The sequence below is a fragment of the Lacerta agilis genome, chromosome 17 (assembly GCF_009819535.1).
Source record: "Lacerta agilis isolate rLacAgi1 chromosome 17, rLacAgi1.pri, whole genome shotgun sequence".
NCBI classification, from domain to species: domain Eukaryota; kingdom Metazoa; phylum Chordata; class Lepidosauria; order Squamata; family Lacertidae; genus Lacerta; species Lacerta agilis.
In genome coordinates this window covers 30,358,350-30,379,333 of record NC_046328.1, presented here as the reverse complement: position 1 = coordinate 30,379,333, position 20,984 = coordinate 30,358,350, and the positions used below count along the sequence as shown (strand labels likewise).

The window sequence follows — 20,984 nt, the reverse complement described above, 5'->3', positions numbered from 1 at the left end:
ACCAGGGTGTGCCCAGGTTTAAATCCCCACTAACCCTTCATGAAATTAATTGTGTGACCTTGGGCCAGCCACTTCTCTCGGCATACGTGGCCACATTCACACTATACATGTAAAGCACTATGATGCCACTTTAAGCAGCCATGGGTTCCCTCAAGCATTTCTGGGAGCTGTAGTTTAAGGGTGCTGAAAGTTGTTAGGAGACCCCTATTCCCCTCCCAGAACGACACTTTTCAGAGTGGCTTAACAATCACTTGATCTTCATAGGGAAAACTTAACCAAAATCAATTACCTAAATCAGCCGACCTACGGAATCGGTCTCTCTGCTATAGGATCATGCAATTCCCCTCCCCGCTTCTTCTAAGAAACAAATTCCTAAGCGGGAGGTTGAACCGGACGCCAGAGTAAGTAAGAGGACTCACCGCAACGGAGCCGAAGGGAAGAAAAGGCTCCCTTCCCCCTAAAAGAGGGGACTTCATGGTAGGAGACCTTTCGCACGCCAAGGAGGAGGCGATCTATGCCCCGTTAGCAGGGCGCTAAACCACATCGCACGCGAAGATTCGTTTCGGAGCTAACTTGCCTAGGATAGGCTCGCCCTGCGGCCGGGTGGCTCGCCGTTTTAAGAATTAATTTGCGATTTGTGTTCTGTTTGTATTTTGTTGTTGTTGTTGTTGATGATGATGATGTTCCAGAGAACTCCTGATATGAGGCGACGATAACGATAAAATGTAGCGAATAAATAAAACGAGAGACCCCCGCCCCTTCAAACACAGCGGGACTTTTCTTCGTAAACACGCAGCCAGTTTCCCGCCCATTTAACAAGGTGTGTGCGGGGGGTGGGGTGGAAAGAGATAATAACCCCCCCCCCCAGCTAGTAGTAGCTAGTAGGGACCCGTTACCCCACCCGGCCGTGACATATAAAAACAAGGTGCAAGTGCTTACTTATTAAAGATACAAAAGGAAAAGCACTAACAACTTCGGAAAGAGAACCCAAGGAATATCCTTCCCATCCCCTTTACGCGGAAACGAAGGACCGGCGGCGCTTATTTCTCCTCCGGCACTATTTTCCCGGGTTCCGTCCCCCCCCCCCCCCGCCAGCAGCCGGCAAGGTTTCCCCCTCCCCTTTAAGGCGGTTGTTTTGGGGCGGGGCCGCGCGGGTGCCGGTGTCGCAGTGCCTGCCGGGAAGGATGTGAGGCCGCCGCCGGTGGCTGGAGAAAGAGCAGAAGCGGCGGCGGCGGCGGCGAGGGAGGCGCGGGCAGGTGCGTTGTTGTGTGTCGTGTCGGCGGTGGTGCTGAGCCGGTGGGTGGTGGGCGGTGGGCCACCCATATATGGCGGAAACGAGGGGGTGGGTGGTCGCGCCGCGAGTAAGTGAGGGGAGGGGGGGTCTGGTAAGGAGTCGTCCTCCCCCCAAGTAAAATCCCCCTATAGGATGAAAATGAGGGAGGGGTGGGTGGTAGTTCGTCGAGTCTTCCTGCCCCCCCCCAAGCAAAAAGCTACCCGAGTGGCTGGTTGGTTGGGTAGGGAGTCTCCCTTCTGCCATGTAAACCCCCCCCCCCACGCCGATAGGGTGAAAACAAGGGGTGGGGGGTCATGCAGAGAGGACCCCCCCCCGCTTAGGGTGAAAAAGGAGGGAGGGTGGCTGCCCAGCAAATGTGATAGGTGGCTTGTCAGACAGCTCCCCCGGGTCCCCCCCCCCCTGAAATGCGGGTTGGCTGGTGGGGTAAGGTCACTTGAGCAAAAACTGCCCCTTGCAGAAGATGGAGGTGAGGGGGTGGCCAGGGGGGTGAGCGAATTCCCTCAGCAGAGGAATGTATGGTGTTGCTAACGCCCCCCCCCCATAAGTAAATTGTCCTCCTTCTCAAAGCTTCCTCCAACGGTGGTCAGGTGGAGGACCAGTTCCTTCAGCTTGTTAAAAGGGCTTCTCAAGAAGAAGCCGATGGGGCAGGCAGAGGAGACCCCCACCAATTTCATAAAGGTGCCTCCAGAAACACACATTGTGAGGGGGGGTTAGCGGGGTGGGGGGGATGAGTTATCCCAAATGAAAGAGAGGGACCTAAGATAGATGTTCCTTTGCATTTCCAAAAAGATGGGTGGTGGGATGGAGTGGGCAAGGGCAAAACCTCCTTAAATGGAGGGGTGAGTTTTCCCAAGCCCGGAGAATGAGGAATGTGGTTAGAGGGGAGCCTTGTTAGGGATTCCCCCACACAGCAAAAAAGAGAGACAGGGTTGGGTATTCAGAAGTTGTGGGGGGAGCTAATTAGACACTCTTAAAAGGATGAGGGGCCTCTCTAAACCAAAAGGGGTTTCTTCCACCAGCTGGATGAGGAGTTGGTCAAGAGGTGAGTCCTCTCAAGACAAGAGGTACTAGAGAAAAGGAGAGAATTATTCCCCAGAAGGAAGGTAGTTGGGTAGGTGGAAGAGGGGACCCCCCTAAGTACCTCATAAACACTGAAATGTCAGAAGAGGCTTTTGCAAATCTTCAGCTAGCAGGAATAGAGTAGAGGGAGATAGAAGTTATTAGAGTTCTCTCGATAAAAAGAGAGTGGAGGGGCACTACTGTAGCAAGTGGGGCTGTGTCCAAAATATGGGACCTAATGTATTGTGTGTATCTTCCCAGGGGAAAAAAGTGAGGGTACCTTGTGGGTTGATTTGAGACAACCCACCTTCCAGGAAAGGGTGAAGGACGTAAAGTGTGGCACTCTCTCCCTCCCTCCCCCCCCCCCAGCCACAAAGTAATCATGGATGAAAATGCCTCTGGGAGTTGAAGTAGAGAATCCCCTTTAAGATGGTGGAGATTCATAAACCTTTACCCCAGAAAGAAGAGATGGAGGCCCCCAGGATAGGGGGAGTGTTATATAGGTGATGTGTGAAGGTGAGAAGATATTTGAAGAGCAGGAGATCCACCTGCAGAAAGGGATTGCTGGGCCACCAGAGAAGTGGAATGGAGACTTGTATGCATCATTACTCTGCTGTAGTGACTCTTGTATTGCCATCTTTTTTTTAATATATAATATAAACCACCTTGGGAACTTTGGTTAGTAGGCAGGTGTAAATACTCCTAAATAAAAATAAAAGAGCAAGGAGTTCCCTTTCAAAAAGTGAGACAGGTGTCTAGGGAGGTGATGAAGGAGAAGGGAATCACCTTCCTTCCTGCCTTACCATAAAAGAGTGGGAGGCATCATTAAGATCTCCACAAAGTTAAAATAGAGGTTAAGGTAGTACCCTACCTTCAGTATGATCAAAGAGAGGAGAGACTTGATGTACCTTGAAGGAGCACAGTCAAGGCCTGCAGAGGAGGAAGAAGGTGCTAACTGGTTGGGCACAGACTGCAGAGAGAAAAGGAGGCATGGTGGGTTGGTTAAGAAGTTGGGAAAAGAAAGAGTGAAAAGCAGGAAGATTGAAACACCCCCCCCAAATAAATTAGAGGGATTCTGCAATGCCCCAAAGGCATAGATGAGGTAACTCAACCAATGAGATTATCCTCCTAAAGGTTTAGGGGGTGGCTAAAATAGGAGAAGGGACCCAGGTGGCGCTGTGGGTTAAACCACTGAGCCTAGGGCTTGCTGATCAGAAGGTCGGCAGTTCGAATCCCTGCCACGGGGTGAGCTCCTGTTGCTCGGTCCCAGCTCCTGCCCACCTAGCAGTTCGAAAGCATGTCAAAGTGCAAGTAGATAAATAGGGACCGCTCCAGCGGGAAGGTAAACGGCGTTTCCGTGCGCTGCCCTGGTTCGCCAGAAGCAGCTTTGTCATGCTGGCCACATGACCCGGAAGCTGTCTGCGGACAAACGCCGGCTCCCTCGGCCTATAGAGCGAGATGAGCGCCGCAACCCCAGAGTCGGACACGACTGGACCTGATGGTCAGGGGTCCCTTTACCTTTACCTAAAATAGGAGAAAGGGGTGAATTGGTAACAACCCATAATTCATGAAGACTGGCAGCCTGAAGATCAGGCTAGGGAGACAACCCAGTCCAATTGGAGATGAGGAGAAGGTGAAGCAGATAATATTGAATGAATTAGGATCACCCCTTGAACATCAGAGGACAGAAACAAGCTGGGTTAGGGGGAGTGGAACCCCAACACTTAAAAAAAAATCTGTGAAGGCCTCAGAGTCAGTACCATTTCAATGCTCTGGAAAGAACTCAAGTAGAAGGGGGGAAATTTGAGGGAGTGGAACGACAAAGTAGTCCCATGTCCCCCAATTTTCAGAAATAATCGAAGGCTAAAAGGAAGGGTTTCTGAACAAGAGGTGTTTTTATAGGCCAAGAATTCTGGAAAAGGCACATAGGATGCTCTTGAGGGCTTGGCTATATCTCCCTTGCATCTTACACTTGATTTTGGAGGTGCTTCTCTACAGTTGTGTGGGCCTAATGTGTGTATGCATGTGTGTGTATGTGTGTGTATTCACACCTTGAGCCTGTGTGATCGTACAGCAAGGAAGGGCCATCTGTTCAGAAGTTCAGGTCTTGTTTCTTCCTTTTTTCTTTGTTGTGGTCTTCATCAGAAATTCTGACTATCCAGTTTCTCGAAATGACAGACATGCTTTTTGGATGGTAAAGAGGGATTTCCTTTAAACAAAATCAGAGATGAAAAGAGTACAGAGATTTCTACTTTTGTCCTTAAAAAACCCCCAGAGTAGAAAATCAATTCTGCAGAATACTTTACAACTGGGGTGGGCAGGTGTGTGAGAGAGAGCTTTGCCCTTTGTAATGTGGAGTGGATGGGTGGATATTTCTTGTGTCATCCCCCCTCTGCCCCCTTCTGCCCTAGGTAAATAGCAGATCCTATAAAATGGGAGATACTGCCCAAAGTTTCTTGAAAGATTCTGAAACCTCTGACCAAAAGCATTTCCTTCCTTATTTCAAGGGAAGGGGGGTGTTATGTTGCACCAGTCCATCATTCATCCTTTCCCCTCTCCTCTTGATAAAGACACTGTTAAAAGGGCAGTGGAAAGGAGATTGAAAATAAAAGGGTAGGCTAAGAGGGAGAAATCCTTTTATAAACAAATATGGCAGGGGGACGGGGACAGAGCACACTTCATTCATATTTGGGTAGGGCTCAGTGCGGTTCTCATCATTTGGATACAAGGACTTCTGAGTTTCAGCGCTTTCTCAGATCAAGTAGAGAGGGTCAAAGTGAGTTATTAGAAATGGCAGTCTGGTAACTTAAAGGGAAAAGAAGTGTGTCTGATTCTATCCTGTGTTTATTTGTTTGTGTGTGTGTGTGTGCGTGCGTGCGTGCGAGAGGTTAAAGTGATCTCTATTGCGCTGCAGCTTCAGTTTGGTTTGCTGGGCACGGGACTCCACGCCGCATTGCGTCTCTATTGCTGGGGCCTGAGCCAGCCACCTACTGGGGGAGATGGGAAATGCAATGACAGCCGGACAGGAGGAAAGAAAGGGGGGGGGTCTCTGCCCCTCTTCTCTCCCCGCCCCTCCCGCTTTTCCTTTCCCTCATTTCAAAAATGGTAGATTTACAAAAGGTTCGGAAAAGGCCAACCGAGAAGATCAAGGGGGTGAAGTGACTCCCCCATGAGGAAAGATGCAGCATTTGGGACGTTTTGAGCTCGGAGAAAAAAGGCTGAGGAAGAGGTGGCACAATAGAAGTTTAGAAAAATCATGCCTGGCGTGGAGAAAGTGGACGGAGAAAAGTTTTCCTCCCTCTCTCACAACACAAAAACTCAAGGACACCCAATGAAGCTGAATGTTCAGTTGTGGGAAAAGAAAGTCCTTCACGCAGCGCATAGTTGAACTATGGTACTCACTCCCCCAGGAGGCAGTCATGGCAACCAACTTGGGTCGCTTTGAAAGAAGATTGGATAACTTAATGGAGGAGAGGGCTATCAGTGGCTGCTAGCCATGGAGGCTATGTTCTGCCTCTAGAGTATGGGTAGGCAAATTAAGGCCCGGGGCCGGATCCGGCACAATCGTCTTCTAAATCCAGCCCACGGATGTCCGGGAATCAGCATGTTTTTATATGAGTAGAATGTGTCCTTTTAGTTCAAATGTATCTCTGGGTTAGTTGTGGGGCCTGGCTGGTGTTTTTACATGAGTAGAATGTGTGCTTTTATTTAAAAGGCATCTCTGAGTTATGGGGCACAGGAATTCGTTCATTTCCTCCCCCCTTCAAAATATAGTCCGACCCCCCCACAAGGTCTGAGGGACAGTGGACCGGCCCCCTGCTGAAAAAGTTTGCTGATCCCTGAAAGGCAGTGATTCTTCTGAATACCAGTTGCAGGAGAGAGTGCTCTTGTTCTCAGGTCCTGCTTGCAGGTTTCCCATAGGCATCTGGGCAGACACTGTGAGAACAGGATGCTGGACTAGATGGGCCATTGTCCTGATCCAACAGGCTCTGATGTTCTTTGATTCCTGAATTGCGGGGGGGGGGGGTCCCAGCTGCACCTTCTGCCAGACCTTTTTCCTCATTCTTGATGGGGCTGTGACTCATCGCCCCCGTGTTGTAACTACAACCATTCCAAAGTTGAACTCGAGCATACCTAACAGGTTCTGGTGCTCAGCCTGGCCTCAAATTAAACCCCACCCTGTGTCACATCCTCACCGCAGGTATGCAAAGCTCAGGTGTCATCTGGGTCACTTAGAGCACAGTCCTCTGCGCTCCAGAAGTCACATCCCACTGTGGTTGTTTGATGGTCGGGTTGCTCCCTTGTAAGTATGTTTTAGGATTGCTGCCTAAGGGTGGCTCCACCATGTGGGGATAGCAGGTAGTAATGTTCTTTCTCATGTGCCTAGGCTTTGGGGCAGGGTTTACCAAACGTGGCTGTTTTTGGACTACAACTCCCATCATCATCACCACTGACCACTCATCCTGCTAGCTAGGGATGACCTTCCAACAAGCCTTTTAAATAGAGATCCTGTTTTTAAGAGGTTCTCATTGTTTTATCACTTGTCTGTTTGCCACCCTGGGCTCCTTGGGGTGGAAGGGTGGGATGTAAATTTAATTACCGGTAATAATTAATTAATCCATAAAAATTCGCTTGTTCACATGCACTGGTATACCCGCAAAAGTAATGTATTTCCTGTAAGACAAGAAAACCAACTTGTGCGATGCTTCTGCGCTTCGTTTTTCAGTCTAACAGATTGTTGTCAGGAGGGGCCTTATGTGCTACCTTGACCTACTTTGAGGAAGAGTGTGATAGAGCCATCATTACTAAAACAAGCCTGGTTTGGTGGACCTATTCCAACTCTCTCCACCATATTCTTCTCTCTCTCTCTCTCTGAAGGCTCAGTGATGGCAACCATGTTGTACCCCCGCGAGGAGAAGCTGGAGAAGATGAGCCAGGACGAGATTGTGTTGGGCACCAAGGCAGTGGTGCAAGGCCTGGAGACACTGCGCACTGAGCACCACTCGCTGCTGGCCGCCCTGCTCGACACCGTCAACCGTCTGGAGCAGCAGCATGAAACAAGCGCTGCCCAGGAGAAAGCCAGCCTCTTGCGCAAATCTCTGGAAGCCATCGAGCTGGGCCTTGGGGAGGCTCAGGTAACAGCCACTAGTTCAGGGATTAGGAACCCTGTGGGCCCTTTGGATGTTTGGATGCAGAGAAATGGTGGGAGGGACCAGCCTGGGAAGTGGTGGCGGCATAACGATGAGTGGTCAGAGGGAGAAGACTGGGAAGAGGAGCTGAAGTGGTAACAGGGCTTAGTGAGCTGGGAGAGTCTGTGGCAGAGAGAAGCTCAGAATCAGAGGCAGAAGCTAAAGCAGGAGAATGGGATGAGGGAGGCCAAGAGGCAGAGATAAGTCAGGCTGGTGAAGAGTCACAGGTCTCTCTCCCACCTGCTGTGACAAGCTCCCTTCCCCCCTTGTCTCCCAGAACAAGAAGGGTCATGAAAAGCATGGAGGAGAGGTTGGCTGCATGCAGGCGCAGTCTCCGATTGTTTGGAAAAAGCCCTGAAGAGGAGGAGATCTAGATGGCTGTGGGGAGGCAGAGACCTTTACTTTCATGGAGTAAAGCCTGGAGGGAATGAATGGCTGCGCTCATTAGGCCTGGCACTCAGCCAAGTCTGCGAAGATCATGTTTTTACTAATAAAGAGTTAACGCCAACTTTCAACTGAGTGACTTACTGACTGGATCACTCGGTGCCTGCTGAGCTGACTGGGGTTGATGGGAGTTGGAGTCCCAGCAGTATCTGGAGGGCCAGGGTTCCTGGGGCTTTGACACCTGTGTCCCCTTTCCTAGTTGGAATTTCACAGGCCTGTGTTCACACTAAGTCTCCGGTTACAGGTGATCATTGCCCTCTCCAGTCACCTCAGTGCGGTGGAGTCGGAGAAGCAGAAGCTGCGGGCTCAGGTGCGGCGCCTGGTGCAGGAGAACCAGTGGCTGCGTGATGAGCTGGCTGGGACCCAGCAGAAGTTGCAGCGGAGCGAGCAGTCTGTGGCCCAGCTGGAGGAGGAGAAGAAGCACCTGGAGTTCATGAACCAGATTAAGAAATTTGATGATGATGTTTCGCCATCGGTGAGCCTTCCCTTTTTCTTCTTCTGATTTTTCTCAACCCTACGCTCTCCTACTCGTGACCCTCCATATTTAGAGAATGAACTGCGCTTATGATGTCCACCAACCTAGATGGCTTTAAAAGCGGGTGATTGATTGCTTGTTTCCTGCCCTTTGCCTGAAGGTCCCAAGGCAGATTACAGCATTAGAACACAAGAGCAATTTTAAACAACTTAACATTATACAAATAAGGCATGTCTTAAAAGCACAGAACTCAAGTGTCAAAGGCCCCTAAACCTCTGAGGGCAGAGGAATTGCCAAGGTGGCCCATTCTCAGCAGCTGAGAGAGATCTGTAGGCAAGGAAGCGGCATTACAGGTATTTGGGGCCTGTAAGCATTAATGTGAGCACCTTGAATTGGATGCAGAAACAAACACAGGCAGACAGATTTGTGAACGATAAGGTTATCGTTAGCTACTAGCCTAAACCAGGCAAAACCATTCCTTCCCTGTGCGTGGGGAGTACTGCTTTTGTTTACTTTGTTCTGTATTGTTGTGTTTTTTATATTGAAAACCACCCTGTGATCCTTGGGTGAAGGGTGGTATAAAAATGTAATTAATAAAATAAAATAAAAGTCCACTGTCCTTGTACCCAAGGGAGGCCGGTATCTGTGTACAGTTCTGCTCACATCACCAAGAATATTGTAGAGCTGGAAAAGGTTCAGAAAATGGCAGTGGAAATGATCAACAGGTTGGAGCAACTCCTCTGTGAGAAAAGGCTACAACGTTTGGGGCTTTTTAAGTTTAGAGAAAAGGCAAGTAGGAGAAGACATAGTAGAGGTATATAAAATTAGGCATGGAGTGGAGAAAATGGGTAAAGAGAAGTCCCACTCCAGCCCTCTCAACAGTAGCGTCTACCTTAAATCAGGGGTCAAGGAACCTGTGGTTGTCTGGATGTTGTCAGACTCCCATCAGCCCCAGCCAGCATTGCCAATGATTAAGGATTATGGGAGTTGTAGTCCGGTAATATCTGGAGGACCAAAGGTTCCCCCATCCTTGCTATACATGAATTGGGAGTATACAAATTGGGAGTGGAACACAGCAGGTTTGGCAGTCCCCAAGGACTGAATCAGAGGCTTGAGCTTCGGTGATTAGGATGGTGCTGGGCATTCTTACCGTTTACTTTTGCCTTTGAAATGGTAGGGGAGTTTCAAGTCCTGATTGTCTTTTTTCTTTCTGCCCAGGATGAGAAGAATGGGGAGACAGGCAAAGACTCCTTAGATGATCTGTTCCCGAATGATGATGACCAGGGACAAGGTGAGTTACCTTGGGTTAAGTAGACCATTCTGATCCAGCAAGTCAGTTCTTATGACAAGGACCCAGAATACTAGAGGTAGTGGCCTTCAGATTGCAGCATTTCTGTCCAGGCTGCCAATAACTACATGAGGACTAGAAGCTTGCTCTTTAAAGCTAGAATGGCAAGGAGTGTTCTGTTTAGGAGTGTTCTGTATCAGAGTCATCATCTTTGTTAACGTCAGTAGACCAAAAATAAATACTTGTATAATAATGACTGGATTTGCCAGCTAAGGAGATCACCAGGAAAATAGATTAGTGATGGGGAACCTGTGGCCTTCTAGATGTTGCTGCACTCCTGGCTTCCATCAGCCCTTTCCAGCATGGTGATGGGAGGGAGGGAACATCTAGAAGGTCAGGAGTTCCCCCACCCTCAAGTTAGATGATCACAGGTACTGGAATAAAAAGTAAAAGACATGGGCAAACCCTAAAGTTGTTGGAATTCCACCAAAATCTGAGGAAACTAAAAATGTTCATGGTTGTAGGCAGTGCTAGTCTTGCTTGGGGTAGACCCATTGAAGTTAATAGACATGACTAACAGGCCTGTTAATTCCAGTGGGTCTACTCTGAGTAAAACTTAGTTGGGCATTGCCACATGTCTAGCAAACATAAATACTTTCCAATATCTCAACCACAAATAAGTTGGTTAAAAATTTATTTGAAAGCCGTTTTGCCCTGCTCTTCATCTGAAAAGGCTGCTAGAGCAGTTTACATATCAGTAGCAAACAAGACAATCCCTGCTCCTCATGTGTACAACGTTAAAAGACCCAACACAAAATGAAAAGGGGGAGGGGAGGGGACAATACACAAACTCAGGCCCCTTGTCCCATGCATTTACCAACTTCCTAGGCTGACTTCTCTTCCCTCACATAGCTCTTAATTCCAGCCATGAAACACTGTGATCATATAAATTCCATAGGATAATGGTGCATTATGTGGAGAATTCCGCTAGCTCTCTGTCCTGAGCCTGCTGCCTATTCATTTTAAGTGTGTAGGTGTTTGTGTTTCAGGATGGTGTGTTTGCAGGTGTATATACACCTGCTTTGAGTGTGTATGTATAGCATACTGAAGAACTGCTTTGTGGTGGGTGTGGGCAGCAGATATCACCCCCTTTGATGATGCCAATGTATTTCTGCAGGGCAGACACATGGTAGTGGTGATGCAGCAGCGCAACATGGTGGTTATGAGATTCCGGCACGGCTGCGGACACTCCACAACCTGGTGATCCAATATGCTTCCCAGGGGCGCTACGAAGTGGCTGTACCTCTCTGCAAGCAAGCACTGGAGGATCTTGAGAAGACCTCAGGACATGACCACCCCGATGTGGCTACCATGCTGAATATTCTTGCGCTGGTTTACAGGTGTGAGGCTTGGCTGACTTGGGCTGAGGGCAGGGGACTGCTTCTTGACCTTAGATCTAACTTGGACATTCAGAGAAAGCGTGTGGAGCTGCCCTGCTGAGACGGTATCACTTTAGGCTGCCGTTACTGAATTGCTTATTTGCAGGCTCTCTTATGCTGAAAGAAAAGAAACTCAGAAAAGCTCCCTGCATTTGGGAAGTTAGCATGTCAGGAAGATGACTACCTTTCCAAGTTCCTTGGAGAACAGTATTCAGACACAATCAGAAGCCACCCCCTAGCCTGACATTGTGGAGTACAGAAAGGACTGTACCCCATGCCTTTTCTGTACTGTACATTCAGATGTGGGCTTTTATCATTTATTTTATGTTCTTAATACAATTTATAAACAGCTTCATATATATTTTTTTAATCTATACAGTATAAAAATGAAAAATATAATCAGAACAAAAGTACAACCTGAAACCGATAAAACAGCAGCTTAAAGATTTGTAGAAGCATACTGTATTAAAAACAAATGAAACAAAAAATCAGAGCATTCAGTTACATAAAACAGGGCCCAGTCTTACGGGTCAGGGAAAGCCACTCAGCTCCCTGGCCACAGCATTCTGCACCAACTGCAGCTTCCGGACCAATCGCATGGGAAGCCCCACATAGAGCTCATTATAGTAGTCCAGTCATGAGGTTCCCGGCTCATTGAATCACAGTGGCTAAGCTACCTCTGTCCAGGAAAGGGCATAGTTGGTGCACCAGCCTAAACTGGTAATAGGCACTCCTTGCTTTGGAATTCTCTGGTCAAAATGATAACTTATTTTTCTTCCTGCTAGGGACCAAAATAAATACAAGGAGGCTGCTCATCTTCTCAATGATGCCTTGGCCATCCGGGAGAAGACCTTGGGAAAGGACCACCCTGCTGTAAGCACCCACATTGAATCTTGGTTCTCTGCACTCAGAAGCATTTTCAGGTTCTGCAGGTGGAAGAAATGATGCCCCGGAAGCAAATGGGATAAGTTTATATCTCATCTGTTCATTATGTTTGCAGTTCCACAGATGCTCTCTCCCTCTCAAGAGTGTTGGAATATTTTGGGCGCTAGCAATGTCAGGGCAAGGGCCACACATGCAGTGGACTGAGTCCTAAACGTGTTCCCTGTTGTTGTTGTTTTAAACTTGTACACTGCTTTATTAGACACACTCGGAGCAGTGTATATAAAAGCATTTTAGGTTATTAAAATAACCTAAGAACTGAAGTAACCAAATCCATAACTCAGGCAACAATGCAACAATAAAATACTGCTGCTAAGGGTTAATTCTCCCAAAACACAGCAGAGTAAGATATTCCAAACCTGTTTCAGGAGTCCCATAAGAGAGCTCCCGTGGAAAGGGATTCTGGGGCAACCACTGAGAAGGCCCTGCTTCTTATGAAAGCCAAGCTAGCTCCTATGGAAGACTGAACTTGAAGCAGGGCCTTATTAAGTGGTTTAACGTTTTGGCGGAGGGCCATACAGAAGGAGATCATGAGTGGGGAGGTGGGGTTGCAGGCAAATTTGCTGAGTGGGAGTTCCGTTCACTTGAGTGAACGCGCCCAGATTTCCTTTCCAAGGGCTCCTCCCCTCCCCTGGAGAAATATTCTCGTTGCCGCTGAATTTGAGCAAATGTCAGTTGGGTTTTCCATGGATTGACGTTTGCTCTGATTCAGCAGTAGAGAGCAGGTTTCCTCGGGGAAAGTGACTGGGCAAACGGAAAACTGCTTGGACCCATGCTTTCTATGCACGGGATAAGCGGAAGTGCAGAGGAGCCCTGATTTTTTTGCAAACCACTTTGAGGTCTTTTTTTTAAAACAATCAAGTGGTGTATAAAATTTATTAGATAAATAAATCATTTCATAGCCTCTAGCAGAAAGCATCTGGATGCTTGAGGTTCCCCCTTCCCCCTCGATAACCATGAGGACTAGCACCTTAGATCTTCTCTTCACCTCCTTTTCCTTTAATGGATCACGTTTGATTCTGAATCTGCTAGCCTGCTGTGATAATCCTGTTTGGAAGTAGACTTCTGAGGTTCACACAGCAATCATATCCTAGAGTTTTGAGCTTCACAATGTAGTTTTTCATCCTTAGGTGGCTGCTACCCTCAACAATCTGGCCGTGCTGTACGGTAAGCGGGGCAAGTATAAGGAGGCAGAACCGCTGTGCAAGAGGGCTCTGGAGATCCGAGAGAAGGTACTTAAAGAAGGGCAATACAGGAAGCAATACTTGGGGCATACCCCCCCCCCGGCAGGCTTTCTTTTTCTACAGAAAATTTGCAGTTTCCAAAGTTCATCAGTAACAATGCATGGATGCTAACTATGAACACAATATGAGGCAAGCTTCTCAGTTATCAAGTTTTTAGCTTGTACTAAATTAAAGTAAAAAGAACATGGTAAATTGGATCACTTTCTAATTGCAAACTGAAAATTTTCTGATGCAAGTTACCCTGATCTGCATGGGAAAAATGTCCAGGATATAAACAAAATATGAAACAAAACAAAACTATTAAACAAAACAAAATGCTGGAAGATCTGATAAGTCAGTGGCCTGGAGAGCCATTGCCTGTGGGCTATGGAGTCACCCTCCCCACTCCACACACCTTGGTTGCTGTCCTGTTGTCAGGGATCTTCATCCCTTTTGCACAAAGTCACATTACCTTGACAAAAATTGCAATATATGCACTGCTTCTATTCAACAACCCCGTCTCTTCCAGGCTGTCTGTTTCCCCCCACCCCGCTCTTCATTGTCTGCTATCCTCCTTTATTCAGAACATTGAGGACTAGAATCTTATTTGGGAGAGTGGCCGTATCTCAGTGGCAGAGCATCTGCTTTGCATGCAGAAGATCCCAGGTTCAATCCTCGGTGGCATTTTCAAGGAATAACCCCTGCTGCCAGTCAGATGGGATGAATAGCCTGATCTGGTTTAAAGTAATTTGCTATGTGAAATTGATGGTTTGGGCGATCAGCACTGGGAACTGGGATTTGGCAATAACATGGACAAACTTTGCTTTCTTTTTTTAAGTGATCAGTGTCTCCTCTTCCCAACCTCCCAGGTGCTGGGGAAGTACCACCCAGATGTGGCCAAGCAGCTCAACAACTTGGCTCTCCTTTGCCAGAACCAGGGCAAGTACGAGGAGGTTCAGTACTACTACCGCCGCGCCCTGGAGATCTACGAGTCTCGCCTCGGGCCAGACGACCCCAATGTCGCCAAAACTAAAAACAACCTGGTGAGAGGGGCTGATTGGAAAAGTCTCAAGAGAAACCTTTGGGGGTGTGGGGATGGTTTAAGGGGGGTGGGGGTGGAATCTATGCTAAGCAGCTTTCTTCCGTGCCAGATTTTGGTTGGACTACAACTCCCATCATCCCTAGACACCTTGGCCAATGTTTAGGGATGATGGGAGCTTTAGTCCCAACAACAGGGGACCCAAGGCTGAAGAACACTGATAGCATGCTTCAAAGTTTGTATTAAATGCTTTAAAGTTCGTATTAACTTTGTGACATTTCACAGTGTGGTGTTTACTGTGGGGCCCGGGGCACTGCAGCACTCAGATGTTGTTGGACTACAACTCCTATCAATCCCAGCCAGCAGGGGGTGATGGGAGTTTTAGTTCAATGTCTCCTAGACAACGGCAGCTTCTATAGCCCCTGATTTGCATAGTGCTCATCAGTTTCATCATTGGCCAGGCCGCTGGAAAGCAGGTTAATCCCCTGACTGACCAGCTGGGTTGAATACTGGTCTGTGCAGTCTGCCTCTTCTCTCTGCAAGAGAAAGGACAGCACTTTATGAAGTTATGCTGCTAGTAGAGAATTCCGATGTATGTAGCATCCAGCCTTTACTAGGCATCAGTGCTTCCTGATCCCTGTTGCCACAGCCTGTTCCTCTGACCTCAGAATATTGCCCCCACAGGCCTCCTGCTACCTCAAACAGGGCAAATACAAGGACGCTGAGGCCCTCTACAAGGAGATCCTGACCCGAGCACACGAGAGAGAGTTCGGCTCAGTCAATGGTGAGTGCAGGAACAGGTGGTGGGGCCTCATGTGTACAGAGGAGGGCTGCTTCCTTTTATTTTATGCATATCAGGTGTGGGGCAGGAAAAGACACAGCTGGGACAAAACTGGGGTTGTGGCTGCTGTCAATCAGCTGATCGGGGGCACCTCTAAAAGCATACCCTTTGCCAGCACTGACCATCAGCTGATTGGCAGGGCTGGCAAAGCACTGTGCCTTTGCCCACATGGTTTTAATGATTTTTTTTTGTTATTACATTTCTATCCCACCTTTCCTCTAAGGAGCTCAAGATGGCATACACAGTTCTCCCCTTTCTCCCCTTTTTTCCTCACAGCGACCCTGTGAGGTGGGTTAGGCTGAGAGAGCGTGACTGGCAAATTGGTTGGCGCGTTGAAATGTGGATATTTCACCCAACCCCCCTGATCGTGTTTTATTTATAACAAATTTATGTCACACTTTTATTTACAATTATGCAAATGTACAAGAAATATTTTTCATGTCCTGAGGAGTCCCACAAGGTGGACTGATGGTCTGCCCTGTTTCCAGGGAGGTTCTTCACTCCTGTAAGTTCTTTTCTGTTCTCCCCCAACCACCATTCTTTGTAGGAGAGAATAAGCCGATCTGGATGCATGCAGAAGAGCGAGAGGAAAGCAAGGTACCTCTGCAATGGGAGGGAGAAGGGAAGCCTTGTGGGAGGATCCAAGCTGTCTGACACACACCCTGCCCTTTAACCTTTAACCTTGCCTCCCCCTTAGGAGAAGCGCAAGGAGAAAGACAGCGCCCCCTATGGGGAGTATGGCAGCTGGTACAAAGCCTGCAAGGTGGACAGGTAAGGGGTAGCCCCTCTTTTCCTTTTTTAAAGGTTTTAAAAGGGTTGCTCCTGGCTTTGAGTTGGGGCTAGGAGCTTGAAATGAAAGAGAAGCCAGATGCTTAAGAAGGAGAAGAGTGAAATTGCTGCTGCTGCAAGTTAAGGCAGACAGTTTCCTTATTTCACAATGGTTAGGATTCATTGACGGTCTTCATAAGATGAGTGATGGATTAGGTCAGTGGCCCATCTAGTCTAGTATTCTGTTCTCACAGTGGGCAATGAAATACCCATGGGAAAACCCGTAAGCAGGATCCGAGCATAAGAGCCCTTGCTGTTCGTGCTTTCCAGCAACTGGTACTTAACTGTGTGATCTAACAGGTGACTCTTACAACTTACCATTTAAGATAGTTTCTGCGTAAAAGAACCAACGCAAGTACAACAGTACTGGCAACAGTAATGCAGAGAAAATGCTGGAGCAAAGTGTAGGAACAGCATAGGTGACCTATTGCTGGGCAAAGCAATCCAGTGGTTTAAATGGAGACCATTATTTTAGCCCAGTGTGTCTGTCTTAACACAGCAGCTTTAACTGTAATTATATTAGAATAGTCATAAGATGCATAAATGACGATTGATTTTTTTTTTTAAAGAGACACGAATTTGACCATTTAATGGAAACTTTATTTTGTGAAAAGTTCCTTAAGAGGACAGCAAAAGTGCAAGGGGTACAAAGAACGCTCTTGACCTATCTGTCTTTGCATTCTCCTTTCCACCCACAGCCCCACAGTCAACACGACTCTGAAAAGCTTGGGTGCTCTCTACCGGCGCCAGGGAAAATTGGAGGCTGCAGAGACGCTGGAGGAGTGTGCCCAGAAAACCCGCAAGCAGGCAAGTGCTGCATCATGGTGGTTGGCGGTAGAAGGATAGGCAGCCCGCCCAGCAGTTAGGCAGGGTGAGGCCGCTGCTTCAGACAGAAGAAAACCCCCAGGTGGAACGCTCATGGGTGCCCTGCCGCCATCAGTACTGATTTGGGGCAAGATCGCAGCCATTTGGAATGAGATCTCACCCAAACTTATTCGAGATGTTGTGCGCTCCGCAAGATCTCGAGTGATTTTGGGCGAGATCTCACCCAAAATCAGCGCTGATGGTGGTGCTACTTTGATGTGGCAGGGTATACAGTGGTGACATTAGGCGGTGGCAGCAGAAGCAAGGCAAAACAGCACTTATCGTTTCACACCCACTGCCCCTTAGGACAGGCAGTGTTGTTCCAGCAGTGGGACGGAAATGTGTGGTATGTGTGCTGGGGGGTATAAAAAAAATTCTGCTCCCCACTGCTGGCTTAAATAGGCAGTCTGGCCCTTGGATGCCTCTGTAGATAATCTCTGTCTTCCGACTAGGGCATGGACGCTATTAACCAGAGCAAGGTTGTAGAACTACTGAAGGATGGGAACCGCTCCGAGCACCGATCAAACTGCGAGGGGGTCCTCAGATCCAACAAGTGTGAAAACGGGATTGACCCAGAAGACAGAGCAGTTGAGTGGTCCGGGGTAAGAAGCAGCAAAACTTTACAAATTAATCCTAAAATGGAGGACACTTCAGTGTAATCCTATCCAACAAGGTGTGGGATGTCTTTGGCCCATGGGCCCTGTGTTTAGGCTTCCCTTCAAGGAATGTGGTTGGCCTCTGTGGGAACAGGATGCTGATTTAGACATTTGGTGCTGATCCATTTTCTGCTTTTCTCCCCACCTTCCCAGGTGGGCTCTGGAGCCTTGCGACGCAGTGGCTCCTTTGGGAAGCTGCGTGACGCCTTCCGACGAAGCAGCGAGATGCTGGTGAAGAAGCTGCAGGGGAGCAGCCCGCAGGAGCCCCGGAACCCAGGGTAAGTCTTCCGTCTGGTGGCTCTGCTTTGGGACCTGGGGTGGGCAGGATCTGCTGCAGACTGGCTTATGCTTTTAAGAGAAGACCAGACCCAAGGTCTAGCCAACCCATTTATTATTATTATTATTATTATTATTATTATTATTATTATTATTATTATTATTAATTTCAGTAGTATATAGCTAGCTGCATGTCTCTGGGGAAGCCCACAACCAGGGTGTGAAGGCAACACCCTTAGTGAATATCAAAAGGGGCTGTGTCTCATCTGCCTTGCATGCAGAAGATCCCCAGATTCAGTCCCTGGCATCTTCGGGCAGCCCTGGGAATATCACATGCCAGAAACCCTAGAGAAGGCCGTAGATCGGTGACCAAAAGGCCTAACTCCTTTGGCACTTATTTTTTGTCTCCCTGCAGGATGAAGCGGGCCAGTTCTCTCAACTTCCTCAACAAGAGCGTGGAAGAGGAGGCAAGCCAGGTATACACACAGACTGCAAAACCCAGCCTGCCTCTCTCTCCCTTCTGAGTTGTTTCTCTGTTGGGTAGGGGAAGGAAGTGTGGTTGCTGAGAAATCACAGGATGTTCTTTCCCAACCACTTCCAAAGCCCTGGTTGAAAGGGCAGAGCAGGGACCCATCCAGAAGCACACCAGGCAACCTCATATACAAGGGATAGTAATTTATGTTGCATCTCTGTGAAACCCAGTGCTGATGCGCCACAGAATTGTCCACCCCCCAGCAGAGGCTGATTGGGAGAAGGCACATTCAGATCCAAAGATCATGCAGAGGCACAGCAAGCAGACTCATCCACCCAAGACTGGGTGCTTTAGATCATGGGTAGGCAAACTAAGGCCCAGGGGCCAGATCCGGCAGATTACCTTCTAAATCCACCCTGCAGATGGTCCAGGAATCAGTATGATTTTACATGAGTAGAATGTGTGCTTTTATTTAAAATGCATCTCTGGGTTATTTGTGGGGCATAGGAATTTGCTCATCCCCCCCCTTCAAAATATAGTCCGGTCCCCTACATGGTCTGAGGTACAATGGACTGGCCCCCTGCTGAAAAGGTTTGCTGACCCCTAAATCTTTAGGAGCCTTCAAGGCAGAGGTAGCCAATGTGGTGTTCTCCAGATGTGGGAATGCAACTCCCATCAGCCTCAGTCAACATAGCCAAGGGTCAGGGATGATGTTTATAAAGCCCTGGATTTTGAGTGGCTGGCCTATTCTACAAAAGTATGCCTTGCACCCATAGCTCCACCCACTTTTGGCCCTGGCCCTCCCCACCACTGGCATGTGTTGTCCCCATGAATGGTTGCCCACAAGGCAGTGCAGCCCTCTGGCTGAAAAAGGTCCTCCACCCCTGCTCTGACATGTTGACCATTGTCTCCCTTTCCCTTTTCCAGGCATCCAGTAGTCTATCTGACAGCCGTGGCCTTAGCGCCAGCAACGTAGACCTCTCTCGGCGGAACTCTCTGCTGGCGTGAGGATCAGCTTGGCCTGCACCTGCGTTGCATTGTTGAAGACCTGGGCCATGTCCGACCTTCTGCCTTCTCTCTCTCTCTCTCTCTCTGTGCTGCTCTGCCTGTGACCACTTGCCCCCGTGTCCAGCAGAAGAAGAATCGCCCACCCCCTTGTTATAGGGATGTCCCGTCACAATTTGCCCTGTGTGGAGCAGTGTGCACTTTCTCACACACTTTCTCACATGTGTGCATACACACACACACACACACACACACACACACACACACAGCCTATGTCTTCCTCTCCACTGCAGCATGCTGCTGTCACCCTTGTCATTGTACTTTGCTCCTGGAAAAGAAACTGTAGTTTGCTAGGGCGAGTGTGGCTCTTAACTCTGCCATCTGTCCATCTCCTCTGCCAGCAGTTTCGCTTCTTGTAAAGGATAAGGTGATCCCACCTGCTCCAAGGAACCCCTAGGCTGCACTCCTCATGCATATACTGTATGCACTATATGTTTTTCAACTGCCCCCTTCCTGTGAATGCTAAGAATGTATCTCTTTTGGCGGGGAGGAGTAATCTGTCTTTCAGAACCCCCCTCCCCCCAAAAAAAAGGAATGGGCAGAGAGAGGCTTCTTACAGTGCTCCTAAATAAGCAATGCTAAACCCTACTATTGCATTGCAAACCTCTGAGAGAACTGTTCCTGGGCTGAATTACCCAACAATTCAGTTTGATTTGTTTGTCCCCAGAAGAGGAAGAATTGCAGTTCCCAGGGCTCCTGAACTGCACTTCCCAGGGCACCTACAGTTACCCTTTGCCATGTGAAATGTCTCTTTTTCTTTTCCCGCTGTGGTCTTCTCCCCGTCTCTTTGCTTTGCATTCTTGTTTTGGCCTCAGGGAATCGCTGTTCCTTCTCAAAGTCCCAACCCCCACTTATGCACTTCTTCTCCCCTATTTGTTTCCCTTCTCTTCTCTTCTCTTCTCTTCTCTTCTTTCCCACCCAACCTCCCCAGTCTCCACTCTGCCTATGTACAGCAGCCTCTTAAGAATTCTTTGACCTTCCATAGTTGTTTTGCCAGGTCTGGGGCTGTGTGTGTACAGAACAGCTGTTGCCAGTTTTGCCCTTTCCCTCTCCAACCCCCCTAAAATAGTTTAGGGCCAGGTGAAGAAGGGAACTGTGGAGTCGTATCTCCACAGTTTCCTGTGTCATGGATGCTGGTGCTGTCATGCAAGCAAAACTACCACCCATTCACTTCTATCAACAAAACTTGACTACATGGCATTTGCCGTTTCCCCTTCCTTCTGGACTGAGCAAGGCATTGTGAAGCAGGAATGGCTGGCCTTCAGCGCTGGACGTTGCACTTTCTGGGTCATTCTACACTGGACAACAAATTTCCCTGGAATGTTTGTCTCTGTTTCTATCAGACCGATGCACAGGAGTGCAGTGTAGGGGACTTTGGATTCCAGGCATTTTCCGTCTGCTGGGAGGAGTATGGCGTTGGGAGCATGAAGGTATGGGTGATGGATGGAAATTAAAGTTCTTCCTTGTAATAATCCCCATAAATCAGTGCTGGAAAATCTTAGCCCAACCCCCTCACTCTATCATGTGACCTTATTAAAAATCACGTTAGACCTGTAAGCACTATAAATGGAGCTGCCTTATTTCCTGGTG

At 48.4% G+C, this 20,984-nt stretch overlaps 1 protein-coding gene across 3 annotated transcripts; it reads left to right on the top strand.

Annotated features, from left to right (window-relative positions):
• The first annotated feature begins 1,160 nt into the window (after positions 1 to 1,160).
• On the top strand, positions 1,161 to 19,422 carry KLC2 (kinesin light chain 2). Of its 3 annotated transcripts, none has more exons than XM_033174393.1 (16): positions 1,161 to 1,256; positions 7,232 to 7,488; positions 8,231 to 8,461; positions 9,680 to 9,752; positions 10,927 to 11,149; positions 11,974 to 12,061; positions 13,261 to 13,362; positions 14,223 to 14,396; positions 15,077 to 15,176; positions 15,781 to 15,830; positions 15,931 to 16,004; positions 16,760 to 16,868; positions 17,378 to 17,527; positions 17,735 to 17,859; positions 18,273 to 18,333; positions 19,257 to 19,422. In XM_033174393.1, the coding sequence occupies exons 2-16, from the start codon at positions 7,240 to 7,242 to the stop codon at positions 19,335 to 19,337; spliced, it is 1,890 nt and encodes a 629-aa protein (XP_033030284.1). In that variant the 5' UTR covers positions 1,161 to 1,256; positions 7,232 to 7,239; the 3' UTR covers positions 19,338 to 19,422. The 3 variants fall into 3 exon arrangements, with proteins under 3 accessions (XP_033030284.1, XP_033030285.1, XP_033030286.1); XM_033174394.1 differs by having other exon boundaries at positions 1,212 to 1,296; XM_033174395.1 differs by lacking the exon at positions 1,161 to 1,256 and adding an exon at positions 1,319 to 1,342.
• The last annotated feature ends 1,562 nt before the right edge of the window (positions 19,423 to 20,984 follow it).